This window comes from Gastrolobium bilobum, unplaced genomic scaffold (assembly GCF_033153095.1).
Source record: "Gastrolobium bilobum isolate Gb01-03AN ecotype WA unplaced genomic scaffold, APGP_CSIRO_Gbil_v1 utg1827, whole genome shotgun sequence".
Taxonomy (NCBI): domain Eukaryota; kingdom Viridiplantae; phylum Streptophyta; class Magnoliopsida; order Fabales; family Fabaceae; genus Gastrolobium; species Gastrolobium bilobum.
In genome coordinates this window covers 82,158-107,915 of record NW_026898477.1, presented here as the reverse complement: position 1 = coordinate 107,915, position 25,758 = coordinate 82,158, and the positions used below count along the sequence as shown (strand labels likewise).

Below are 25,758 nucleotides of genomic sequence, written 5' to 3'. Positions count from 1 at the left end.
ATCAATTTTATCATGTTAAAAAAAAAATTTATCCATTTTTCATATCCTAATTCAATAATTCATATCTTATTTGTTTAATTATTATATATGAATATTTAGATAGATATCAAATATATTTGAGAGTGACTATAAAACATAATCAACTTTATTGCGTTCAATTTTTTTTAATTTTTTTTACTTTCTACTTGTTTACTTATTCTATATCTTTCCAATATACTTCATGTTTTTTTATTTTTTAAACTAATTCAAACAACATTACATTTTCACAATATGAGGGGAAAACATATACAGCAAACAACTATTGTAATAACATGATGGATGTGGTGTAACACCCTATTGTATACAGTTTGTTAATATTACGTATCACATTAAGCATAGTTATAATCACAATAATTAAATTAAAATACGAATAAACTTTTTTTTATTAATAAACATTTCTATTTAAAATCAATTTTGTAATTAAAATAATTCAAAAAATTGTAATCATAACTAAAACAATATGTGGAACACTTAATGTTTATTTAACTATGTCATACATTGCTTTGACAAAGTATCAAGTAGTCCTCTTAAACTAACAAGGCTTAAAACTCATTTTATTCATGTTCAACACTAAATCATCTTCACTTTTTATTACATTGGAAATCCTCTAAATTAACAGCAAACTTTGTAATTCAAACGTGCAACACCACCAGATGATCATGTTTTCCATTTCTTCTTTCATTGTTCCCATTTACATTTTAAAAATATTAGCTGTAGTTCTTTTGAAATTTAAATTTATTTTACTGACCAATTTTATTTAATAAGATCTTAGCAAATTCTATATAAAATTTTAGATAAGAGAGCATGGGATACACAGACATTAACAAAACTCTGATTCATTTATGTAAAATCATTCTAAATTAATTTTGACCTTTTAATAAACAAAATCAATATTTCCTTTTTTATTACCGAATATCAATCACATGTACATTATTTATAATTTCAGGAGTTTCACAACGATGGGTAAAAGACTGGACTTTTTTTTTCTTTTATAAAATTATTTTACAAATTTTAAAAAATTTATTTTACAGAATAAAAAAGATAAGAAAAACTTGTTCGCTAAATTGACGACGCTACAATGACAAAGGTGACGCAGCAATATCGGCTCATCATCACACAAAAAACGAGGGACGGACTAGGTAGTTAAAAAAATTATGCTAGAGAAAAAAAAAATTATATTCATATTTATTATATAATAAATAATACAACATCAATATAAATATATAAACTAATAATAAATAATTAAACCTTAGAATTACCAGTGAGACAAGATTGATAGGACTTGAGAAATCTATAATGTCTTCAACTCAAACTAAATCAACTTTCCAATCACATATCCATAATCAATCCATCAAAACCTAAAAAAGAAAATTTTAGATAATGGAGCTCAATCGAATGGATCCTTCTTCTTAGTCCTTGACCATTGGAATACCTCAGTTACATACTTACATTCATTTGTGAGGTTGCTGATGGTAAGCAAATTAACAAGAGCGTTTTATTTTTCTATTCAATTTTTAGTTCTCTCCTCAAAATGAAAGAATGCATGATAAAATCGAATATTATTTAATAAAGGTGTAATATAGTTCATTTTACCAGAAAAATCTGGTACAATAAAGAGACGTCACAATTTTGTGAACGCTACTAGCAGGTACCGTCCATAAAATCTACCAGCAATTCTTGCACCATTCCTCGATCTGGAATCTTCCCTGCGGCGCCATATATAGGTGCTAGGCCTCCACTTATTGGACCTGGATTTTCTTTCACCTGAAATTGAAAAGAAAAAAAAATAGTGAAATAAAATCCAAATTAAATTAAGACAGTAGCACTGTATCAAGGAATGATCTGCTACATAAAAAATTAACACAAACTCCTTGGTCTCCAAATAAATAATCCAGGCATAGCTAGGATTCCACGTCAAGTAAACAACTTACAGTTTTCACAGATTCCTTCAAATCCCTGAGAAAGTCTTCAACAATTGGCACATGCTGTAGAGTCACACAGATATGAATGCTGATTCAAGCACAAAGAAGAAAATATTCTCAGTTTCTTAACAGTGAGCCATAATCCATCAAATAGTTTAATCCTGAAATATTAGCTAGATAGAATCCTAATATGGGACAATGTGCTACCCTCCGGCCCAACCTGTTGGGTCTCTGCAATGCATTCAAATGCCACCCTTTGGAAGACAAAACATCATTGACTTCAAATATATCCAGCACATCAGATCCAAAAGCCACGATTGTCATGTCGGGTCTTCCAACGATAAACAACTCAGCAATCTCCTCTATACTGCACATAGCAACCATTATATTCATAATTTTTATATAAGGCATGACACGAGAGATTGATACAGAAAGAGATAAAATTTATGTACCCTTTTTGTATTCTTTTTGATGCTTCCATAATTGCTTTTGTATTTTCCACGTAACCTGTAGAATAAAATGGACCATTAATCAGCCATACACCATGTATTAGGAATCGGAATTAGCAGAACGGGAAAGCAAATTATTATTTCAAAGCCTGCACAGAGCGGTTATGGGCAGTTACCTTCTTTCCCTAGAGACACCATTGCAGCCCATGCACCAGCAATAAGTCCTCCAGGCCTGCTTCCAGCTATGGTTGGAGATACATACAGCCCACCAGACCACTCGGTAACTGTGACATTGGCACAAATTATCAATCACCAAAGAAAATTGCAACAGAATTAATCCCAATAAAGATAAAACATTTCTTCCAAACAGATACATGACTAGCTCCACAGTCTAAAACTGAAAAGCCAAAGACTAGCTCTTGCTAAAGTTTATCTCACTACCTATCCTCTTCCCATTTCCTTGCAGGTTGTTGATCGTGTTCCCTCTCAAAGAAAGGAAAATAATAAGCATGAACACAGTATGATAAAAATCACTCCCCATTAAACACTGACTAACACGGGTAGGGATAAGGAAAATCTTTGTATACAGCCTTACCCTTATATATTTACAAAGAGGTTATTTCCCGAATTTGAACTCGTGACCTTTCAGTCACATAGGAGCAGTTTTACCACTATCGAGGCTCACCCTCTTCATGAACATATTATGATGTTGTTTCAAAAAGATTTCTCATGCGCACACACATATGTGCAATATAAAAATAACTGCAAGACATAAATATATATCGGAAACAAATTGTAAACTTACCAGCGACAAATTGATGCTGTAGAGTCCAAAAGCCAGAAAGAAAATACATTAGTAATCAGCTGCAAGTAAGTCAACAACAAAATTTCTAATAACAGAGGAAGGCATGTAGCAAACAAGCTTATCCGAAAAATAGAAACGAAAAAGGAGGGGAGGAGGAATACAGCTTAAAGAGAACTAGGTTATATTTATAGGACCTGTCATTTTTATAATAGAAAAAGATATTTTATTTGATAGAAAAGAAGAAAAACACATCTAGGGGAAACATGAAAAAATATACTATACAATGCGGCAAGGCTACCTAGTCTCTCCACTTAATAGAAATAACAACTGTCATGAAAACAGCCAAGGGCAAAACACCCAAGAGAAGCCATACAAATAATCCTATTTCATTAGTTTAGGAGGACAAGAGACAAACTTAAAGACGAGATCATTCTGGTCCAACCAAACGTACCAAAGGACAGCATAAACTGTACAGCCACAAAATTTTAATCCCTTATTTTTTTCAAAACATTTGCACCAAATCATCAAAAGCTGCTCCAAAGTAGAGAACAAACCCAATGCAAACCAAGAGCTCCAAAAAAGTTGCTCCATGGGAAAATAGCTGTTTTACAATGCAAAAAAAAGATGGCTTACTCTGTATAAACTAGTTCTTCGCGTTACACATTTGAAGATATTATCTCACACCAACGATTTAATTACTTTCTGTTGCCAGACTTTCCTATTAATGAAATTCCATATGTTTACAAGGGGTGCAAACTAGTAATTGTCCCTTTCTATTATGTTGAAATTATAAGGATTTTGGTATAGAGGAAAGAAAACGAATAAAATTATATTGATATTATTGTGAAGGATGTAATGCAAAAGAAAAGTAATAAACCCAATTTGTACTAAATAAGAGACTCCCAAAATAAGGAAACACATCATGATATATAACGAAACTACTCCTAAGAGATCATCTAAGATATTCTGAACTTATTTTAATATATTAAACAATATTTACTAGATATTCTAACACTCCCTCTCAAGCTAAAGCTTACTAAACTTGTTAATCGTAAAGATGAAAATAACCAACAATATAATCTGGGCTCCACAAAGCATGGCTTGAAAGGCAACTCAGAGATTCTTGAAACATTGGAGATATAAGCATTACTGGAGTGACAGTACAACAAGAACTATCATTGAGGCTGGTGTGCATCACAACCATGATTGCTAGCATGACTTATCAGTGAGATACAAGAAATCAACATTGTCCATTGGTTTGATTCACAATGGAAGGCTGATATAAATCACAGTCAATTTGTTCATCACTTTAAGCGGGCCAAGCTGATAGGGCCAAATTGCATTAGGGAGAACGACCGGGGCCAAATTGCATATCCAACTGATGAGGCTAGACCGCATCTAGGACAAAATTTGATGGGGCCAAACTGCATTTGGGACAAGGTCCGACTGGGCTAGGCTGCATTTAGGACAAGTAGCCAAAATGCAACTTCCAGATTTCTCCCCCTCCATGTTATGTTAGCATTGGAAAAGAGACACACAATGGGTGGATAAATCTGGAGAGAGGACACAAATCATTGTTGGTTAAAACAAGGGACTCAAGCTTCAACATGACCTTAGGAGTATAAGAGGGTGTAGAGTCTGCAATGGGTCACACTAGGCAGTGGAGAGGAAAGCTGGAGAAGACCAAATGTGAGGAGAGAAGGGCCGGATGAACATGGGGAACCGTGGACAACGCTGGTATTTGGTAAGGGTTGGATGGCCACCCATGGACGATAATTGATAGAGAAAAACATCGGATCTGAGGAGACGAGGTTGGGACAAGTACCACACTAGTGGTTGCTGCCGAAATTGGTCAGTCATGCTACGTAGAGAGTCCACCGGAGAAGACGAAACATGTTGACGCAAAAGCAGAGTGCGAGATGCCGGTTCAGCGTGGGCTTGCAGGTAATTAGCCAGAAAAAAAGAAGAGTCACTCCAAATCCTGATGTCACCGGTCGAAAAAGTTGTCGGAGGTGGTTAAAGATGTTGTGGTCAACGGCCAGAAGACGTTGGAATGACGACACAACCGTGGGCAATAGTGTTCAACTAGGAGAAGGGATGGGATGGGACAGCCGTGTAGGATAATGCCTTTTTGATACGATGTTGACATTAAAGGGATTTAGATAATAAGGAAAGAAACAAAAAAATTATATTAACATTACTGTGAAAGACATGATGCAAAAGACAAAGTAATAAGCCTTAATAGTACTTAATAAGAAACTTCTAGAATATGTAAACAAATTATGAACTATATGAAAAATAGGAAAACAATTCCTAAGAGAACATCTAAGATATTCTAACTTATTCTAAGATATTATCAATATTTTCTAGATATTCTAACATACTCCTATAAAATTTGGAGAGTTGAGTATGAGATGCACTAAGATAGGGATGATTTAAGGAATGACCATGTGAAATTAATGATATATTTAGGATATCAGATATTGATTTTTAAGTTTTTGAGTCAAAAGATTTGCCATGTTATACACTTCCTCTTTTATCTCCTGCATCTATAATTGTATTCACCAAAAGAAAGTTTTATCTCCAAAAATAGCATCCCTAAGTAGGAAAAACTGCAAGAATATTTTGAATAACTCTCCATGATTTCCTAAAGAAGAGAAAGAGATGAAGAACTCTTGAACTAAGTCGATCTTCATGTGTGGCCCTAGGCTTGAGATCCATGTGTGCAATAGCCAAGAGAAAGATCAATGCAGATTCTAGGAGGGGAACATATATCCACCGGGGAAAAACTTCAAGTTATGAAATAGAAACACTAGTAATCAAATACAATATGTTAAATTTTGTTATTTTTACAGTGCTGATGAATATCAACACCAGAAAGAAAAATGGAACATGAAAGAACATATACTTTACTTTTTGAAGATTAAAACGCACTATATTATGTGAGATGTTCCAAAAATGCTGCAAAAATTAACTGTAAAAAATTTCTATAACACTAAAGACTTAAAAATAGTTCATCAGCCTTTGCCTAAAGCTTTTTGAGAAGCCCAATGACTTACCTTTCTGATTTCATGGTTCCTATAAAGAACAACACTTGTTCCTTTGGGAGCTAAACCATATTTATGCACATCAACTGATATTGAAGAAACTCCTTTAACAGAAAAATCAAATGGCGGAATGTTGTACCTATGAAGAAAAGGTAAATATGAATTCCTTATATTGGTATTGACATTTTACAAAAAGTTATGACTTAAGATAAGATCTACATATCATTTCCAATATAACAGTGCCTCTTTCATGAAGATAATACTATGCCAAACACATAATCCCAAACAAACAATAAAATCTGCAGATACAAAGAAATTGAAAAAGTTATGTATTTGTGAAACAGTTCCGGTAACGTAATGCTTGGAAAGCTACTCAAACAGTTAATAAAAGAATTGGAATATATTGTGATAGGTCCTGCATTTAACAGTGAAAATTAGAAGGAAAAACAACTAGGAGCAAGCTCCAAATAAATAAAAAATAAATAAAACATGGAATGTAGAAAAAGTTTGAATATACGACAAAAAAATAGAGAATATTAGAGAAGCAACATGCTATCTCTGCTCTTATGGCGACAATCTACACCCACCCCTAATCACCCAAATGACCCGATACCCGCTTCATCACCCTCCATTCACTTTTTATTCATGTTCCCTTCCACGATAGCAGCATCCTCTCCACCAATTCCCTGCTGCCAAGTGTCAATTCTGTTAGAGCTACCTGTAACAACCTCCTCCACTACACTTCCCAGCTCCTTCCCCACTCTACCCTTACACCCCATTCACCTTTCTATAATATACATAAATTGGAGGTTGAGGCCCATGATATAGAGGTCCATCATATTGTCAACTAGAGAAGAAAAGGCCCAATGCATAGACAGATATAGCTCCAAAGGTCAAATTTTAATATGAAAGTATAGCACCTAAACAACGACAAGGTAAAAATTGAAGGTGAAAGTATAACAAAAAAGACAACAGCAATGAATAATAGTTTACTAATATATATTAAGTTATGCCAACCATACCCAAGCTCACGAGCAAAAGGTAATACAAAGCCACCAAGGCAAAGGTCTACATGGAAGCAAACACCACAGCTTGATGCCAGATGACCAAGTTCCTATGGAAGAAATTGCCAAATTATCTGCATTAGGGTAAATCAGCAAGCAAGTTGAACTTATATTATTTTTTTCAGCATTGGATTAATAAAATTAAAAAACTTACTTCAATGGGGTCAATTATTCCATGAGGATACCCAGGAGCAGATCCAACAATCTGTATTATCATATGACAGTCAATTTCGTTTGACAACAAGAATTCAAGTTATTAGGCTTTATTAGGCTTTTGCATACCATATAAAATCCTGTACCAAGAAATTTGAATTTTGTAAATGATAAAAAAAAAAAAAAAAACGAGCATGCTTGATTAACTTCATACCAAAATGGTATTTTTGTTAATATGACGTCGAATTGCTTTTACATCTGCTTGAAAAAATTTGCTAACTGGAACACGCCATAGTTTGATATTAAAATACTGTGCAGCCTTGTCATATGCTGAGTGAGCAGACTCAGGAATTATCCTACAAATGAGAAGTTATTTTGAAATTACATTAAAAAGAAGACAATTTACCAACGATATGATGATGAATTATTGGTGACATACATTTCGGGTCTTGTAATTCCTTTCTTATATTTCATATAGTCACGAGATGATTTGACGGCTAATAATATACTTTCAGTCCCTCCTGATGTCATGTTGCCGCATATTTGTCCTCCAGAACATTTTTCCTTACTTCCAAGGAGTGCTGCTGTCATTGCAACCACTTCTGCCTCAAAGCGTGCTACACTCTGGAATACATCCAAATGCAAGGGATTGGTATGTGAAAACCTGAAAGTCCATCAACTTCAATTACTAGATACATGCAACAAATGTATATGGAAACATCAGCAGCCCAGATAATAAGCATGGAAATGACTTGTGAAATGTAACTCTCTAAACTGTAAATTATTTGAATGCCTCAAAATCATCAATGAATTTGATATCAAAACCTAATTCTGAAACAGTTCCATTAGACTCGGAAACATATAGAACTAATCTAGATTTTGATCTGTAAAAATCAAGTAACGGTCAAAGTATCAAAGAGATGTCAACTTCGTTAGTTCATTTCTGTTTGGCAAAATTAGAAGTCATAACCATACGCTTGCTTTGAATATTTTCAAGTTCAAACGATTATATAAGCCCTTCCTATAATGCCTAGGGCAGACTAAGTCATAAGCCATCAGTGTTAAGGCAAAATACATAATCTGATAGTATCACTCAACAATGAGATGACTCCAGCTCAAAAAGCAAAACGAACTCAGGTACTCCGAACTAGGTCTACTGATATTTTACTTAGTTTCAAAACTGGAGAACTATGCACAAATCAATCTACATGTATATCACAAACTTAAATAACATAATTGCTAATCAGTATATTAAAAAATTAATATTGCCAGAAATATAAAAGTACAACTGAAAACTCTGCCATGTCTTACTAACATTGAGCATGCCTCATTTATCAGAGAAAAATGTCCATCAGATTCACTTCCTCCAATGTAGCTGCAAGAAATAAACAAAATTTATAAAAGAGTCTACATATAACCAAATGGACCAAAAAGATTTAAAAAATCCAAGCACAAATAAGCAGAATTTAATATTTAATTTTACCAAAATGGCTAACATACACTGTACCAGAGCATTTGCCTTGCCAAATCGGATCATTTCTTTTCTCCTCTCTCATTTTCTCAAGGACAGATGTCCCTAATCCTGTACTTGGCAATTCTGTTATCCAACCTTCTCTTTTAGACTTGCTATCAGACTGCAACTTATTGACAACCTGTGTGCCCAATGACCAGATTAATAACAAAATTAGTCACCATCCACAATCCATGGTTTAAAGAAAGCAGAAAATTGTTCAAACAAAGTGTACGCCCAGTTATTAACAAATAAAAGTGTAGCCTTGTTTGCAAAAAGGACATTCTCAGAGTTATTGACAGTCAGGTCCACAAACAAATCAAAGTATTCATCAACTGCATAAGGAACAAGAATAATGGTACAAATTGAACCGTGTGTTTGGATTTGACAAATAATAGTCAAAAAACCCAACTGGTTTCTTCACCTCGTGAACTTTAAGTTTGGAGTCCCACGGTAAGCCTAGTATGGACTTGATCAGTTTTCAATACAATTTTACTAATAAAACTTATTCATGAATTTTTTCCACCTCCAGTAAGATGACATTCCATCAGAAGAAGATATTGACTGAGAGGGCATTGACTTTCTCATCACTGTCAATCCTTTCAAAAACTCAGATTTCCATACTGTCTTGCCTCAATGTTACCACGCCTTCCATCTAGCCATTTTAATATAATTCTAGATAATACAACAACCCAACAGGTCTTTTTAACCAAAATGGCGTAGACTGGTTCAAGCTCTCCCGTCTCAAAAATTTTGCAATTTCGAAAAACACAAAATACAGAACTAACCACTAATCTCACGAACGAACTTATAATGTGCATAAAAAACCTCAGAGAATCAAATCCAACTCATTACCACTCTAATCACAATAAACAAAATCTCAGCTCAACTAAATCAACAAAGCCATGCGATGTTGACTCCATTTACAACACAAAAACAAAGTTCAATCCAATTAAATTACACAACACCTGACCTTCCGTTTCTCAGCATCTATACGACTCTTAACAGCAGGGATCAATCTGTAGATCCAAAACAGAGATCACAAATTAGATTAATCAAGAAAGCACCAAACAAATGAGTAATTATCACATAATAATATTATCATCAATTAATTAATTAATTCAAAAATACAGTGCATGGAGTAGTTATAGTACTTGATAGAGGTCATGAAAAACCCTATGAGTGTGGCTTTGAGTCCCTTGTCATGGAGAACCCGGAACAAAGAGCGAACGACGTGTGCGAGAAGAAGAGAGAGAAGAGGAGCGAGAAGCAGAGTGAGAGGTTCATATTGGGATAGGAACGAGTTCGCGGAGGTTCTGAAGCGATTGAAATGATAAGTCAATGCAGAAGAATCCATTCCAGGAAAAGAAGAGAGCAACGAAGAAGGAATAATAATGATAATAATATTGACAAAGAGAAACAGAGTATATGTTAATATTAAATATTATATGGAACCGTAGACGAAAGAAGAAGAAGAAAATTATATCCTAGCGGTTGCGTGTCGTGTCATGACTCGAATACTTTCTTACTTCCCCTCTTTATGTGAACTAAAACGTTTTGGCTACCAAGAAAATTTTGGAACACCAATTAAAATGTCATTCTTCACTAATTTTTTTATTTAAATGTCATGTTATTTTTCAATCTGTCATGGGGCAAGTTCGCTACCTGGTGTAGCAAGCTCGTTTTACTGACGTGTCACGTTTCTAATGGACACCAACTTGATTTTAACCAAGTTCGCCTGCATGGTAGGCGACTTTCATTTTTTTTATTATTTTTTTTTTAAATTTGATATTTGTTATCCATTAAAAATATGACACGTCAGCAAACCGAGTTCGCTACATAGGGTAGCGAACTTGTCCTGTGACATATTGAAAAATAATTTAAGTAAAAAAAGTTGATGAATAGTGATATTTTAGTCTGTGTTTCGAAAATTTCCATATGGGCTGGCGCATTGCATTTCGTAATAGGCCAAGCAGCCCAATGCGCATTTCTGTCAATTCCATTTTTTTAAATATAATTTATCAGAAATTTAAAAAAATGTTCAGTGTAATATTCAATTAAAAAAATATATATACATGTGTCTAAACTTGGCAGATAAGGCGCCATATGTATATGAAATTGGCGCTGACAGCACCACAGTATTAAAGAAAGATAAGCGCATGTAGCGCCAATAAAGAAATGTGAAAGATAAAAGAAAGGAAAGCGGAAAGATAGAGAATAAAAGAAAGAAAGAAATAGAGAGAAAACAAAAAAGAAAATAAATGAAAAGGAGAAAGAGAAAAAAAAAATGGGACAAATAAAATATAAAGGTAATATTGGGAATAATAACATTATTCTCCTAATTTTATTTTTTTATTTATTTTATATGTAAAATTGTTATTTTGAAATTATTTCTTTAAAAGCTGTTAAAGTACCGTTATATTTAGGGTTAGCAAAAATGAGCTAATATGTCGGGTTGGCTCGTAACCCGTCAAAAATGAGTTGTCAATCAGAGCCAGCTCAAGAAAAAAATGAGCCAACTCGCGGTTCAAACGGGCTAGCTCGCGGATTGAGTTGTTTTTTTATATATAAAAAAATTCAAAATATAATATACAAAAATGAACAAAATCCACAAACGCTATCATCGTTTTTTCTTCCTTCTCTAAACCTAAGTCCCTAATCTTCTCACATTGCTGCCATTTTTATATTGTTAAACACTGGCTCTGTTTGGTTCAAATATCTTACTCACTTGATAACAAGTGGTTCTGATTATTTTTCGATGTTGGTGCAAATTTGTTGCGAAGAAAATTCGAAACTATAACATTTTGCTTTTACTTTTTATTTTGTAACTTTCTATTTTGCTTTTTTTATAAACTATTCGGTAAGATAATTGTATTGTTTAAGCTGATGAAAGTCGCATAGCTGGTGCATTAATACTACAGGTTCATTTAAATAGGTTGAAAACGAGCCAACCCGCGAGTCAATTTTTGAGCCAACTCAGGAGCCATTTTTTCAAACCAACCCATGAGCCATTTTTTCGAGTCAACTCTAATCCAGCTCATTTTTTTCTCATTACATACGGGTTGGCCCGTTTTGCAACCTTAGTTATTCTATCCAAATATTTTCTTATGAATCTTTACTATTCTTTTGATTTATTTGTTATCTTTAAATGTGCGAAATTGATGAATTTATTCAAATTAGTTATAAGCTAAAGTGGTTGAATTGGTTATAATTTGAAAATCCCAAAATGACTGAGATTTATTTCACGTGTTTATTTTTATGCTAACATTTTTGGAGAGTAAACAACTAAACATGTCAAAATGTGTATCATTGGAGTAAGATGAAGTATCATGATTGAAAATTATGAGGACCGTGTGGAGTTCATGAAGATCGTGTATACAAGCTTAGTTAAAGTTCCTACTTGATGTAAAATAATTTATAGACAAGAATTCAATATATTTGACTCAGTTATAAGTATAATTAAATTATAAGTGTATTTTATCATATGCTATATTTTATATCCGCTGTGTGAGAATCTTATACTCTTTAATTTAAAATAATATTTAAGAATTTATATGATATCTTCTATGCTAGCCAATTATAAAGGATGCTACATTTTATGGTATTGGAACATAATGGCTCAAGTAAATAAAAGATTTAAACTATATATTACTTAGTATTTTGTCATAGATCATGCATATTTTAAAATATTTAGTAATGAGCCTAATCAGCTTACTGCAATGAAACAATATATGTAGATCTATGGCAGATACAAGACAAATATCTTCAACTTCTGAACCAAAAGTTAACCCAGTAACTGATGCATTTATCCGGATGGCAGAAGCTCTTAAAAAACATACGGTAACGAATCAGCAAATTATTCAGGAGTTAAGGGAGAATAGTGCAACCAGAAACCACACTTATAACTCTGAAAATGAAAATGAATCTAAAACTGCAAATGCTCAAGGAAGATCTAATCCTAATTACAAAGGATTAACTGAATTCGGCAAGCATAAACCTTATACTTTTCGTAGAGATTATAACCCTAAGACAATTGTGGAATGGGTAAAGGAACTTGAGAAAATATTCCTGATAATGGACTGCCCTGTTATTCATCGGATAAATTTTGCCACATATATGTTGATGGGAGAAATAGGCCATTGGTGTGGATAAATACCAAAAGATATTTCCAAAGCCTAAGAAGAAAGATTACTTGGACATCATTTAAATATGTCTTTTTAGAAAAACATTTTCCTCAAAGTATAAGAAGTAGGAAAGAAATAGAATTCCTTGATTTAAAACAAGGAAATATGATTGTTCATGAATATGTGGCAAAATTTAAGTAACTATCTATATATTCAAATTATTTACAAAATCAACCAAATGAAGAATGGTTGACAAATATGTTTGAATCTGGATTAAAATATGAAATGAAAAGTATGATAATATGACATCAAATAAGAAATTTTTATCACTAATAAATAGTACAGAGACATTGAGACAAGCATGATAGAAGCTGAAAAGGCAAGGGAGAAAGCCAGAGGTGCAAATTAGAAAAGGAAGAATGATGACAATGACAAAGAGAGATTTCCACAAGCACAAGACTCAGAAACAACTTTGCTAACAATAAAGAAAGAGAAAATCAGAAACAGATAACTTATCAGATTTAGGTATGTCCTAAGAGTATGAAAAATCATATTGGAGAATGGCTAGTAGGAAAAGGCATGTGTTTTAAGTGTGGGAAGTCAAGACACCTGATGAAGCATCGTCCTCAAAATCAAGGTCAGAAATCATTCAACCAATCTGTAGCAAAAGGAAAAAAATTTACTATCAGTGGTTAGGAGGCGGTTTAAGCTTCAAACTTGGTGTAAGTTACCAATTTCCATTCTACATTCTTATCTTAAAGTCTCAATTTCTGTTAGAGAAAATAAAATCATATTTCAAGTTTGTATGAATTATTCTCTTCAAATCGAAGAGAAGTTATTGACATAGATTTAGTTTATCTTCCTATGATCTACATGAATGTGGTTTTTTAGCATAAATTAATTATCACTGTGTGGATCATAGATAATTGAACTAAGTTATTTATAATTATCTTTTTATAAGGTATATCGAAATTTCGGAGACAAAATTTGATTTAGAAGATAAGAAATATAATAGTCAATTAAAAAAACAAATACATATGCCTAAGCTTGGTGCCTAAGACGCCATCTATATGTGAAATTGGCGTTGACAACACCACAATATTAAAGAAGATAGGCACTTGTAGAGTCAAGAAAGAAAGGAAAAAAATAAAAAAATAAATAAGGTGGCACCTAAAACGCCATCATGTGTCTACGGTTGGCGCAAAATATGCCATGAAAGTTTGGCACAAAAAGTTGTGTAATTAATTGGCAAAGCACCATGGTGTGAGAAGAAAAATGACGTTACTAGTGCCACATATAAGAAATAAATTAGGAGTGTAATGCGGAAGTAATTGAGCAAAAGTCTTTGATTTTTAAGATTCAAAAAGAATGAGTTGGATATTTTAAAAGAGATTAGTATGTGACTTATACATACATAATATATATACCTGGCGAGAAAAAGAGAGAGAGAGAAAGAGTGTAAACATAGGAAATAAAAGAAAGGAAGAAAGCAAAGAAGAAATAAAGGAAATTAATAATAGAGAGAAGAAAATAAAGAAAGAAATAGAGAGAGAGAAAAAAACAAAAAAATAAAAGAAATGAGAGTAAACATGTCAATATTACTGAGATTTATCTCACGTGTGTTTATTTTTATGCTGACCTTTCCATAGAGTAAACATGTGAGTATGTGTATCATCAGAGTAGGATGAAGTATCGTGATTAAGATGATGATGACCGTGCAGAGTTCATGAATATCATGTATACAAGCTTAGTTAAAGTTACTACTTAATGTAAAATAGCTTAGAGACATTAAATCAATAAATTTGACTCAGTCATATGTATAATTAAATTTAAGTGTTTTTATTATATGCTTTATTTTATATCCGCTGCATGAGAATCATATACTCTTTGATTTAAAATAAGATTTAAAAATTTATGTGATATTCTCTATGTTAGCCAATTATAGAGGATGTTACATTCAGGGTCAATACAATATTTATTTAGGTGGAGGTTAGACTCGTTAGAGCATGTGGTTGATCCTCCGTAGTACCATATTTGGTAGGGGTTTAAAGCAATATTATTAAATCCAACCCGGTCATTGATCCGGCTGAGGTACCGGGTCACCAGAACCAGTGGGTCCCTGATTCAACCGCATAACCCTGTGAGTATATGCAAATATTTGATTTTTATTAAAAAATTATAAACATACTAAATGCTGGTAAAATAATAATACCAATTTCAAATTTTTTACTATAAAAATAATAAATCACACATTATTATCCAACGAAAAATCAAACAAACATATAATGCTTCTGATACTGGTGATTCATGTTAAGTAGTGGACATCTCTAGCTATCAATTAAATCAAAATCCCTTGCATAGCGAATAACAAATGTAATATTAGTATTGTATGTACATGACCTATGTAAGTCAATAAGTAACAAATTACACAAATATTTCAAAAGAAAACAAACCATTTGTGAATTTTAAAAATATGATATCCCTTATGATTTTTTTTTGGATTTTTTTTATGAACCGGGTCGAGTCACCGGTTGAACTAGTAGGGTTGCACCGGTTCTATTACATAACCGATCCAATATAAAAATCAGACTAGTTATATGACCGGTCATCGATTTTTGGGACGATCCAGTTTTTATAATATTGAATTAAAATCTTAATTTTGAGACTCGTCTCAAATCGAATTAGTCGTGAAACGATGAACTGATTAAAAAAACAATATTTATTTATATTCAAAATTAAGGAAATAATATTTATCTTTTTGAAAGATATAGAATTATATTATTTTAAATACATGAAAAAAATACATAATAAAAATCTTGAAGAAGAAAGTGTACATATATGCCATGACTCGTGTACTGTCTTGCTTCCTCTTTATGTGAACAAAAATGTATTGGGCACCAAGAAACTTTCCACATGGGATTGCCCAGTGCATTTTTAATGGGCCAAGCAGTCCAATGCATTGAGTGGGTTAGTTCTGTCAATTTTATATTTTAAAATATAATTTATCAAAAATTTAAAAAAATATTCAGGGTCGAAATAATATTGAAAAAATATTTAGCCTTATAACCTTATGTCATTTTAGATCATAATCATTAATTTTCGTCAATCAATAATTATAATTTATTGAATTAAATTTAATGGATCAAATTTATTATTAATTGATTAATGATTTTGATTCAATAATTAATGAGTTTGATTTGAAAAATGATAACCGTTGATTGGCGGAAATCAACGGTTAAGATATGGTAGTAATATTGATAGTAACATTATTTGGTTGTCACAATATCCTATTCTAAATTATAATTATAAATTAGGGATATGATATTGTGACAACCAAATAATGTTACTACCAATGTTACTACCACATCTTAACCGTTGATTTTCGCCAATCAACGGTTATCATTTATTGCGAATTAATAATTAATTATCCCAATTAGGGATAGGATATTGTGACAACCAAACAATATTACTACCAATGTTACTACAACATCTTAACCGTTAATTTCCGCCAATCAACGGTTATCATTTATTGCGAATTAATAATTAATTAATGGGTTTAATTTGAAAAATAATAATCGTTGATTGGCGAAAATCAACAATTAAGATGTGGTAGTAACATTATTTGGTTGTCACAATATCCTATCCCTTATAATTTGGAACAGAGTATAGTGTGACAACCAAATAATGTTACTACCACATCTTAACCGTTGATTTCCGTCAATCAACGGTTATTATTTTTCAAATCAAACTCATTAATTAATTATTAATTCGCAATAAATGATAACCTTTGATTGGCGGAAATCAACGGTTAAGATGTGGTAGTAACATTAGTAGTAACATTATTTGGTTGTCACAATATCCATCCCGTTATATAAAGAAAAAAAGGTCCAAGTTGAAAGGGAATATACCGGTAATTTTGTACAACTTGAAAACTAGGGTCTGGTCAATTGAGGAGAAACGCAGTAGCAACCCAAACAAGGGTTTGTTTTGTTAGCTTCGTGATCGATTCTCACTACGGGCGAAAGATAGAGAGAGCAATAGAAGAAGGAGACGTTTTTGTTCTGCCACAGGAGCGAACGCATCGCTGAAGCTGAAACGCTTGCGTTTCGCAACGGAGTGAACTAGTTGCTGAGGTCACCCATGGCTCTTCCACTCGGGAAACTCACCATTCTCGTCGGTGCAGGTTTACACTGTTATCCACTTCGTGTTTCTTCTGTTTCCTTTATTTTATTTTTTTTTATTTAACTTCGTTTTTTTTACCCTTTGTTTCCCTAAACTGATGTAATCATAATTTAACATCGTTTCCTCACGGCGCATGAATTAGAAAAATAAATCTAGGTTTTTGATGAAACCAGAATTTTGCATTGTTAGGGTTATCGTTCCCTAAACCCTATATATATAGACACACACACATTAGCATATTGGAGACTTGTGAATGGTGATCCTCACTGAAAACCGTTTGTTTTTTTAGGTATTGTTGGTTCTGTAATTGCAAAAGAAGGGCGCATGCCAGATGTCTCTGGTCTTGTATCTGGTGCGTTCAAGGTTAGTTTTTGAAAGCTCAACTTATCTCTGGGTGCTGCCGTTTTTCGTTATTCGTTGCATGCATTTAAGCAGCTTCTGGTGAAGGGTGTATGCACGTAATATGGTGATACTACAGATTAGTATATGCATTTAATTTTTATTTTTTTACTTTTTTACTCTGGAGGAATATTGCTTGTGTTTTTCTCAAAAAATTTCCCCTTCTGTCCAGCAATGTGATCTAGGAATAGGTCCTGTTTCATATATAAATGCAGTTTTCCAAAGTTATCAAATGCGGATTGCGGCATGTCGCGGCCAACCCCAAAAAACGCTATTGTGCTATAGCAGGTCGGGGTTGCGGAAATGGCGGAATAGATATATGACAGAAATAATGACAAAAAGAAAAAGAAAAGACAGAGATAGCAGAAGTGACAGAGAGAGACGCAAATAGACTAAAAAACCCTTAAATTTTTTTCTAGTACACATTTAAATTTAGGACAAAATTGACATTTTGTCTTACGACAGCAATAGGTTGTGATTTAGCCTCAAATGCGATCGCAATAGCCGTTATTGCGTTTCGGTGCGGCGCGGCACCGCAACGCCCGTACGGGGCGGGTCGTGGCGCAATTAACTACTATGCAGTTTTCATCTTTTATGTGTTCAAAGCAGAATGATTGAGATGCTGATTAAAATAAGAGAAGATATGTTCAAGGATATCTAGTCCGCGCGATTAAGATATACAGCCGAGGCACTAATATATAACTAAATAAAAGGGATTACATAGGAATAATCTATGAAGCACCGATACGGCGTTTTCGATACGTTCTTGATGATACAGGATGTTGAAAGGATGTCGATTACCAAACAATACGTGTCCGATACGTTTTCAATACGCGTATCCGATACGTTGAAAAAAAATGTAAGGAGTATCGGTGCTTCATAGGGAATAATACATGATATGGGACTTTGTCCCTTACACTAAACTATTCTATTTACAACACACTCAACAAATATAGTGAGTAAATTGCAGCTGTTATTTATTCTTGGTAACTAATGATGCAGGATCTATGCTGATTCTGGACTGATTTCTTTTTTTTTTTTTTTGGCCAGATGGTTTTGAAGCAACTTAAAAGCAATGATTCTGCTCCACCTGTTAAAAAGCCACATAATGATGCTTTGATGGCACAGGTCCGCATGTTGTTGCCTTTTCATTATTGTTTGATTTAATTTTAATTATGAATAATTCTTTGTGAGGGTGGGCTGAGGGCAGGCCTTGGAGCAGAAGTAAGGCGGTGTGTAATCAACCCTCGCTCTTACCCTTGCAAAGTCGAGGAGCCTTTGTGCACTGTGGTTTGTCTATGAATAATACTTAGTATGGTTAAGTCTAGTCTCATGCATCATGCCGTACATCATTTAGTGAATCTTATTTATGACCCGAGTTCAGAGCATTTGCATTTTGTTGTATACTTGTATATATGTCTTATTCATAACAATTAAAATTGAATTTTGAACATCATGTTCTATATATGCTAATGTACATAGCGTATATGCTAACCTGTGGCTCAGTACATGGTTGAGAGTAACTTCATTTACGTGTTTTGAAACTGAAACAGGTCAAAAGTACTATGGTAAATAGCATCTATACAATTACTTATGTTGCACCATTCTAAAGTAGGCAGTCATCTATGATTTAGCAAAACTTAACGCTATGTGGAAACATATAGTAGTAGTATCATACATAGTCATCACTGTGAAAGAAACATGTTGTGAATGTGTTACACTAACTAGTGTTTCCATTGTTATTTGTAACTCGTAATATACAGTGCTAATGTTGCATGATATGAAAAAGTAGTGATCATAGCTTAAGAGGTTAGGTATTGTAAATTTCCATGTAGATATATATACACTTGTGAACCTTACACTTCTTGCATTTATATTTAAACATATATAATTGTTTTTATACTCGATATGTACAATCTGGAAAAGGGGTGGATGGGTGTGCAAGACTAAGCTGTACATAATTCTCTAGCTATTTAGCTGTATATATTTTCTCACACTCAATGAATTGAATAAAAGCCTGACCATGTTTCACAGTCCATATAGAAAGAGTTAAAAGTATTGGTAGTTAAAATAGGATTGCTATTCCCCCGTTATTTTTGTAAATATATAGCAATATGAGGGTAATTGAAAATGCTGATTAAACCTTTGATCTACAGGTTAACATTCTTCAACAGGAACTACAGCTTCTTGCTAGAGACAGATCGATCACTATTGTAAATGCAAGTGGAACAGGTTCTAGTTAGCTACTTTCTTTTACAAACTTTAGGAGCCTTTTGTTATTTTTTAATTTTTTTCAGGAATTTAATAAATGGTGAAATGATAATTTGCAAACTCTGCAATCTCTGGTTTTAATTATAGGGTGTGTCCATACTTTGTATTAGCTAACCAAAGTTTCCTTATTTCTTATATTTTTGTTATTTTCTGACTTGCCTTCGCAATGCACAGGTGCAAGAAAATATGTAACAGTCATTGTTATTGTTGTGTTAGGATATGGATACATTTGGTGGAAGGTAATGTCTTTTCTTCTCTGAACTGTTGATTTAAGTAACAGGATGCTGTACTGTTACATTCTTGTTGGGAGTTTGTGTGGTGGAAATTTGAATTCAAATGTTAGTGCTTTTAATAACTTCTTTGTGCTATATATCCACATGATAAGTGTCAAGCATATGATTGGAAGTTTATCAACCTTGCAAAGATATGTAAACTTTTTTTGGGTATGGCTTTCTCTTTCAGTTTTATTCGGATTTGCTCAAATGGCATCCATGTTTGGGTTGTTGCAGTTGCTTTCTGTATGGATAAATTGGTCTAATATTTGGTTTAACTTAGCCAAACTGTGTTTATAATTCTTCCCTGAGAGTTGGTTTTACTATTTCATTTTGAGCCTAATTCATGTTGCTACTTGCTACCAATATTTTCCACGTAATTTGCAGCAGAATCAATTATATGTTACTTGCAAGTTGCAATTGATCATATTTAGTTGGTGGGTGTGCATGGATAGTGACAAATCCAAGTATTTTAGTCTATGGGGACAAACTATATATACCAAAAGAACTCCTAAAACTATGGGAGCAAATCGACAAAATTATTGGTTTGCTAGTACAAACTACATGTATTATTACCCTAAATTGTTGCAGGCTTGTCCTCTCTCTCTTATATACATAGTTCTGTCACTGAGCATGGATTTAGTTGTACTGAATTTTTATGCCAGAACAGCTGGATGATCATTGACTCAATCTCTAGTAATTGACTTAATCTTTACTTTTATGGCCTTTATTTGTTTGTAGGGATGGAAGCTTCCTGATATGATGTTTGCAACAAGGCGTGGTTTATCTGATGCTACCACATCTATAGGTAATCAGATGGGGAAGATTTATGAATCAATGGAGGTAATTTTTCTTTTTTACTGTACAATTTTTCCTTCTTAGATTGTGTCAAAACCCAGGCATTTTCTATTAATGATGACATTAAATGATAACTTTGTGTTCACTAGAGTATAGCTATATTACAAAATGTCATGGAGCCAAATCAGTAATTTTTTTTTAATAATACAATTATGTTTTATTTGAGGGTGAACCTTAGAGTAGCGGAAAAGTTGCTACTTGTGACCAGAATGTCATGGGTTCCAGTCTAGGAAACAGTCTTATTACAAAAGTGTAAGGGTTACGAAAATGTAAGGGTAAAACTGTGTACTATCGACCCTCACCCTTACACTCGCAAGTCGGAAAGCCTTGTGCATCAGGATTTTCCCTTTAATACAATTATATTTTATTTATGTTGTTCTTTTGAATTAGAAGATACACATAACATTTGAACCTAGTGAAGATCTTAGTTTGTTCTTATTCATGTATCATTGTGGTACTTTTTTCAATGACAATATAAATTGTTTTGTGAGCAAGGTTGGTGGTAATCTATTGAACTCTAGTTTGACATACAAAAAGGAGAAAAGCCAGTTAATTTAATTGATCCTCTTTTCTAATGATCTTCCATCTTGAGTTTTCTGTCAAGCCTCTGTGTATTATCTTATTCATATAAATGTTTTCTGTTATAGTGTTAAGTGCATAACTTGCATTTATCGTTTTCATTATGATAATTGGTTATAGTTCCATTATCAAACAAGTTCATCTGGCCTGTATTTCAAATAAATTCAATTTTGAAAAGAACTTTCTTTGTTCAATAATAATGATCTTTTAAAGCTTGCATTTTGCTCAATTTATTTTTCTGACTTTCTTTAGACATTGAGGATAACATAGATGGTTGTTTAACCATGGAATACTTGAGGATAAATATTTACTTATTTGAAATGGTTTCAGGATTCCAAGAAGAAGTTATCTGCAAGAATGAACCGTGTGGATAAAAGTTTAGATGAATGTGCTACCCTAACTGAACATACCAGGAAGGATGTGAGTAAAGAATTTAGGTTGTATAATTTTGCCTTCTCGATTGTTTAACATAGAATATCTTCTGTTATAGGTATCTGCAATACAACGGGATGCAGATACAATGACGGGAGATTTCAATTCTTGTCGTGCTGCGGTCCATGTTCTGGTAACTTCATTGCAAGAATTCTGTTATTTATTTAAGTTTTTTGCTGGATGTTTATCTAAGTCTGATTACTTGATTCTCAGGAATCTAGAATCAAAGAAGTAGAAGGGAAACAGGTATAATCGATTTAAGTCACTATGCAGTATTTAATTACAAAGATTTCTTATTTTCATTTAAGGGGGGTGTTATTCCCATGATTTACTGTTTCTACTCTGCTTAGGCTACCACAATTGAAGGAGTACACGAGTTGGGTCAATATGCCTTGAGTTTGAAGAATAGTAGAACAACAGAGTATATTCAGGCATGAACAACTTTCGATACAATTCAGGCTTGTGCGCTTTTTATTATCTTCTTTCCATTTATTTGCGATATTAATAACATATTTTTAATGATATAGGCATCTTCATCCAGTTCTTCCAAGCCAGCCCTTGAGCTACCACCAGTGTCACCCTCTTCCAGGGTAAGTGTTTTTTTTTTCCAGGCTTATTTATCAATGCAATTATGTCCTATTTGGGAAACTATAATCATAATTAGACATGATAGGATAGGATAATTTATTTTAAATTAATAGGATTTCTTGCCGTTAGTTTATCTGTATAATTTGTTCATTGTCCAAGTATATCTTGTATTTAACTATAAGTCAAAGAATGGACATACAGTCATTAAGTTTGGCTTTATATTTGAAACTTATTCCTATTTTAACTCTGTAAATCTGAATTTTACAGGCTACACTGACAGTTCCTTCTAGGCTATCTCTTGAGCCACCATCTGTTACGCCATCATCAAGGGTAACTTATATAATAATACAATACATTATATGAAACATATATAAATATACAAATAACAGTTTATACCAGTGCTAGTCTATGATGCTAATATTTCCTGGGCATCTCTGGTCTGTCTTAGGGTCTGCATGGTTGAGTAGGGATTGTATATCATAAAGAATATGCAGTATCAGAAAGTGAGAGAGAATGAGAGAAAATAGAGAGAAAGTCATTGTGTAATATCGAATAATCTGAGATCTGTTCTAATACAAAGAGGAAGCTCTATTTATAGAGCAAGGCAATGACTCAAAGCTGAGTCAACAGATTAACAATACTAACAAATTACTAATTGAATAGCTGAGAAGCTATCAGATACAAGTGGGTGTAAACATGCTAAAATACAACGCTAATCAGAAGCTAAGAGCTATGCTATTTACTAATACCCTTCCGCAAACTCAAGGAGGCTTGGATGTAAGTAAGGAGCTATCCAAGACCTTGAATTTGGTTCTTAAATCAGCAAAATAAGCAGAAGACAGAGGCTTTGTCAACGTGTCAGCAACTTGATCAGATGAAGGAATATGAGAAACCACCAATTCCTTGTTAAGAACCCGTTCACGAACAAAGAAGATATCCAGTTCCATATGCTTGGTTTTGGCATGAAGAACAGGGTTGCGAGTGAGAGCAACTGTGCTCATATTATCACAGAACACACGAGGAATGGACAGAGGCAGATGCTCTTCCTTAAGAAAAGACTGAATCCATAGAATTTCAGTACACGTTGTAGCCAAACTGTGACACTCAGCCTCTGTGCTTGAGCGAACAACCAAAGTTTGCTTCTTGGACCACCAAGAGATGAGATTTGGACCAAGAAAAAGGCAGGAACCAGATGTAGAACGTTTGTCATCTGGATCTGCTGCCCAGTCAGCATCACAGTAATCTGTGAGAGTTAAGGCACCAGTGGGACAAGTTGCCTGGAGGTGCAAACCGAAGGAGATTGTACCCTTTAAGTAATGAAGATCTGTGAGCTTGACAGAGATCTGATAGTTGAGTTTGGAACTTTCTCCATTGACGAGATCTGTGAGCTCTGGTTTGAATTGTTGTTGCTGTTTCGATTTTCTTGATCTTGTTGAGAGGTTGAGGTTGCAGAAGCCATGAGAGAAGCTCAAAATGGAACAGGCCATCAGAAGGAGAGCTCTGATACCATATCAGAAAGTGAGAGAGAGAACGAGAGAAAATAGAGAGAAAGTCATTGTGTAATATTGAATAATCTGAAATCTGTTCTAATACAAAGAGGAAGCTCCTATTTATAGAGCTAGGCAATGACTCAAAGCTGAGTCAGTAGATTAACAATACTATCTAACTACTAACTGAATAGCTGAGAAGCTATCAGATACAAGCAGGTGTAAACATGCTAAAATACAACGCTGAGCAGAAGCTAAGAGCTATGCTATTTACTAATATGCAGCCATTGTAATTGTGCTTAACTTTTATTTAAAACCTTTAACTGCAGCCTTGTTATTGTGTGTTGATTGCTAGTTCTTACTTCCCACAATTTGTTTTCATGACAGACTGTATCCTTACCTCTAACTATGTCAACTGATCCACCATCTCCATGGAATTCTACTGGATCTGACCAGGTTTGCTATATTTATGATTTACTGGATTCAGATAATATACTGAAGAGGAGTGAAGAGAAAATAATTAGTTTTTACATGACATGTCTACTTGAGAGATGCTTGGCTATGTTTGACTGCCAAGAAATGATCAATTCCATACATTTGTGCATTTTAATATAATGTTCGGTAGTTTATACGTTTGTGGCTTACATAGCTGACAAGGTTGTTTATGTGCATTATTAAGTTTATTGTACTTACAAACTTCGAAACCCATTTATATTTTTATTGATGTGCTTTTTGCAAGAAAAAAAAAATTCTCTTTTTCATTTGGTCTGAATTGTCTTTCTAGTTGTAATTTCAATCTTCATTTCGTTGACTATTTGGTCATCTGCCCTTTCAGGATAGTCGTCGAATTTCAGAGGAGAGAAGTTTCTCTAGCAGTCATGTGGATTCAAAAAAGATTCCTCCTAAAGAAGACAAAACGAATGGATCTAGTTCTGGCTTGCTTGGGCTGAAGTTTTCAAGCGTCTATGCTCCAATTCTTTCTAGAACACGCAGTGCAACAGATGCAGTAGTACAACAAACTCGTTCTACCAGTTAACAATAATAGAACTGACTTTATTTTATTTTATTTTTTATGTTGATACCCAGTGAAGTATAGATGATTGAACCTATTGTGGGGAGAGAGTCTTCACCAGTTGGTGTGGCTTTTCAGAAGTTGTGCCCACCGTCAATTACAAGTATGCTCAATCCAGTCTGATTAGAAACGACTGGTCTGTGAATTTTTGCGTAGATGCTGTTTCTCTCAGTTCCATTAGTATTAAACTAAAATAAGAGTTTCTCCAATATTCAACTTGATTTGGGAAAGCTGAAAATGGAAAGAGTGGCTATTGAATTGTCTTGAACTCATTTGTTCTCCGTATTATTTTGAGAATGAAATAGAAAATCTTATTAAGAATATTACATCTTGTTCGAAGTTTTTAATTCAATATAATAAAGATTCAGATACTTTGTTGTAAAAGACTTTAGATGATGTTTGATAGAAGGAAGAATTTTAGAATTCCTGGGAATCTGAGATTGGGAATTTGATTTGTATATTTGGTATAAGGATTTTAAAATTTTTTCTGGGAAAGTCGGATTCT

The 25,758-nt window shown here is 33.5% G+C and overlaps 2 protein-coding genes across 4 annotated transcripts; one reads left to right on the top strand and one right to left on the bottom strand.

Moving 5' to 3' along the window:
- Nucleotides 1–1,394: 1,394 nt before the first annotated feature.
- LOC133316616 (sphingosine-1-phosphate lyase) lies at nucleotides 1,395–10,429 on the bottom strand. Of its 3 annotated transcripts, XM_061518389.1 has the most exons (15): nucleotides 10,144–10,429; nucleotides 9,963–10,008; nucleotides 8,980–9,131; nucleotides 8,795–8,854; nucleotides 7,919–8,143; nucleotides 7,694–7,835; nucleotides 7,481–7,531; nucleotides 7,285–7,376; nucleotides 6,275–6,401; nucleotides 3,216–3,231; nucleotides 2,587–2,694; nucleotides 2,414–2,468; nucleotides 2,182–2,328; nucleotides 1,971–2,049; nucleotides 1,395–1,803 (listed from the first exon to the last, which is right to left on the bottom strand). In XM_061518389.1, the coding sequence occupies exons 1-15, from the start codon at nucleotides 10,344–10,346 to the stop codon at nucleotides 1,681–1,683; spliced, it is 1,626 nt and encodes a 541-aa protein (XP_061374373.1). In that variant the 5' UTR covers nucleotides 10,347–10,429; the 3' UTR covers nucleotides 1,395–1,680. The 3 variants fall into 3 exon arrangements, with proteins under 3 accessions (XP_061374373.1, XP_061374375.1, XP_061374374.1); XM_061518391.1 differs by lacking the exons at nucleotides 9,963–10,008; nucleotides 10,144–10,429 and having other exon boundaries at nucleotides 8,987–9,127; XM_061518390.1 differs by lacking the exons at nucleotides 1,395–1,803; nucleotides 1,971–2,049 and having other exon boundaries at nucleotides 2,188–2,328; nucleotides 3,216–3,274.
- A 6,627-nt stretch (nucleotides 10,430–17,056) lies between these two features.
- LOC133316634 (uncharacterized) lies at nucleotides 17,057–25,530 on the top strand. Its single transcript, XM_061518418.1, has 14 exons — nucleotides 17,057–17,296; nucleotides 17,585–17,658; nucleotides 18,745–18,822; nucleotides 19,851–19,926; nucleotides 20,140–20,204; nucleotides 20,979–21,080; nucleotides 22,005–22,094; nucleotides 22,165–22,239; nucleotides 22,320–22,352; nucleotides 22,457–22,537; nucleotides 22,634–22,696; nucleotides 22,962–23,024; nucleotides 24,569–24,637; nucleotides 25,017–25,530. Exons 1-14 carry the CDS (start codon nucleotides 17,254–17,256, stop codon nucleotides 25,215–25,217), a joined length of 1,113 nt encoding a protein of 370 aa, XP_061374402.1. The 5' UTR covers nucleotides 17,057–17,253; the 3' UTR covers nucleotides 25,218–25,530.
- Nucleotides 25,531–25,758: the final 228 nt, after the last annotated feature.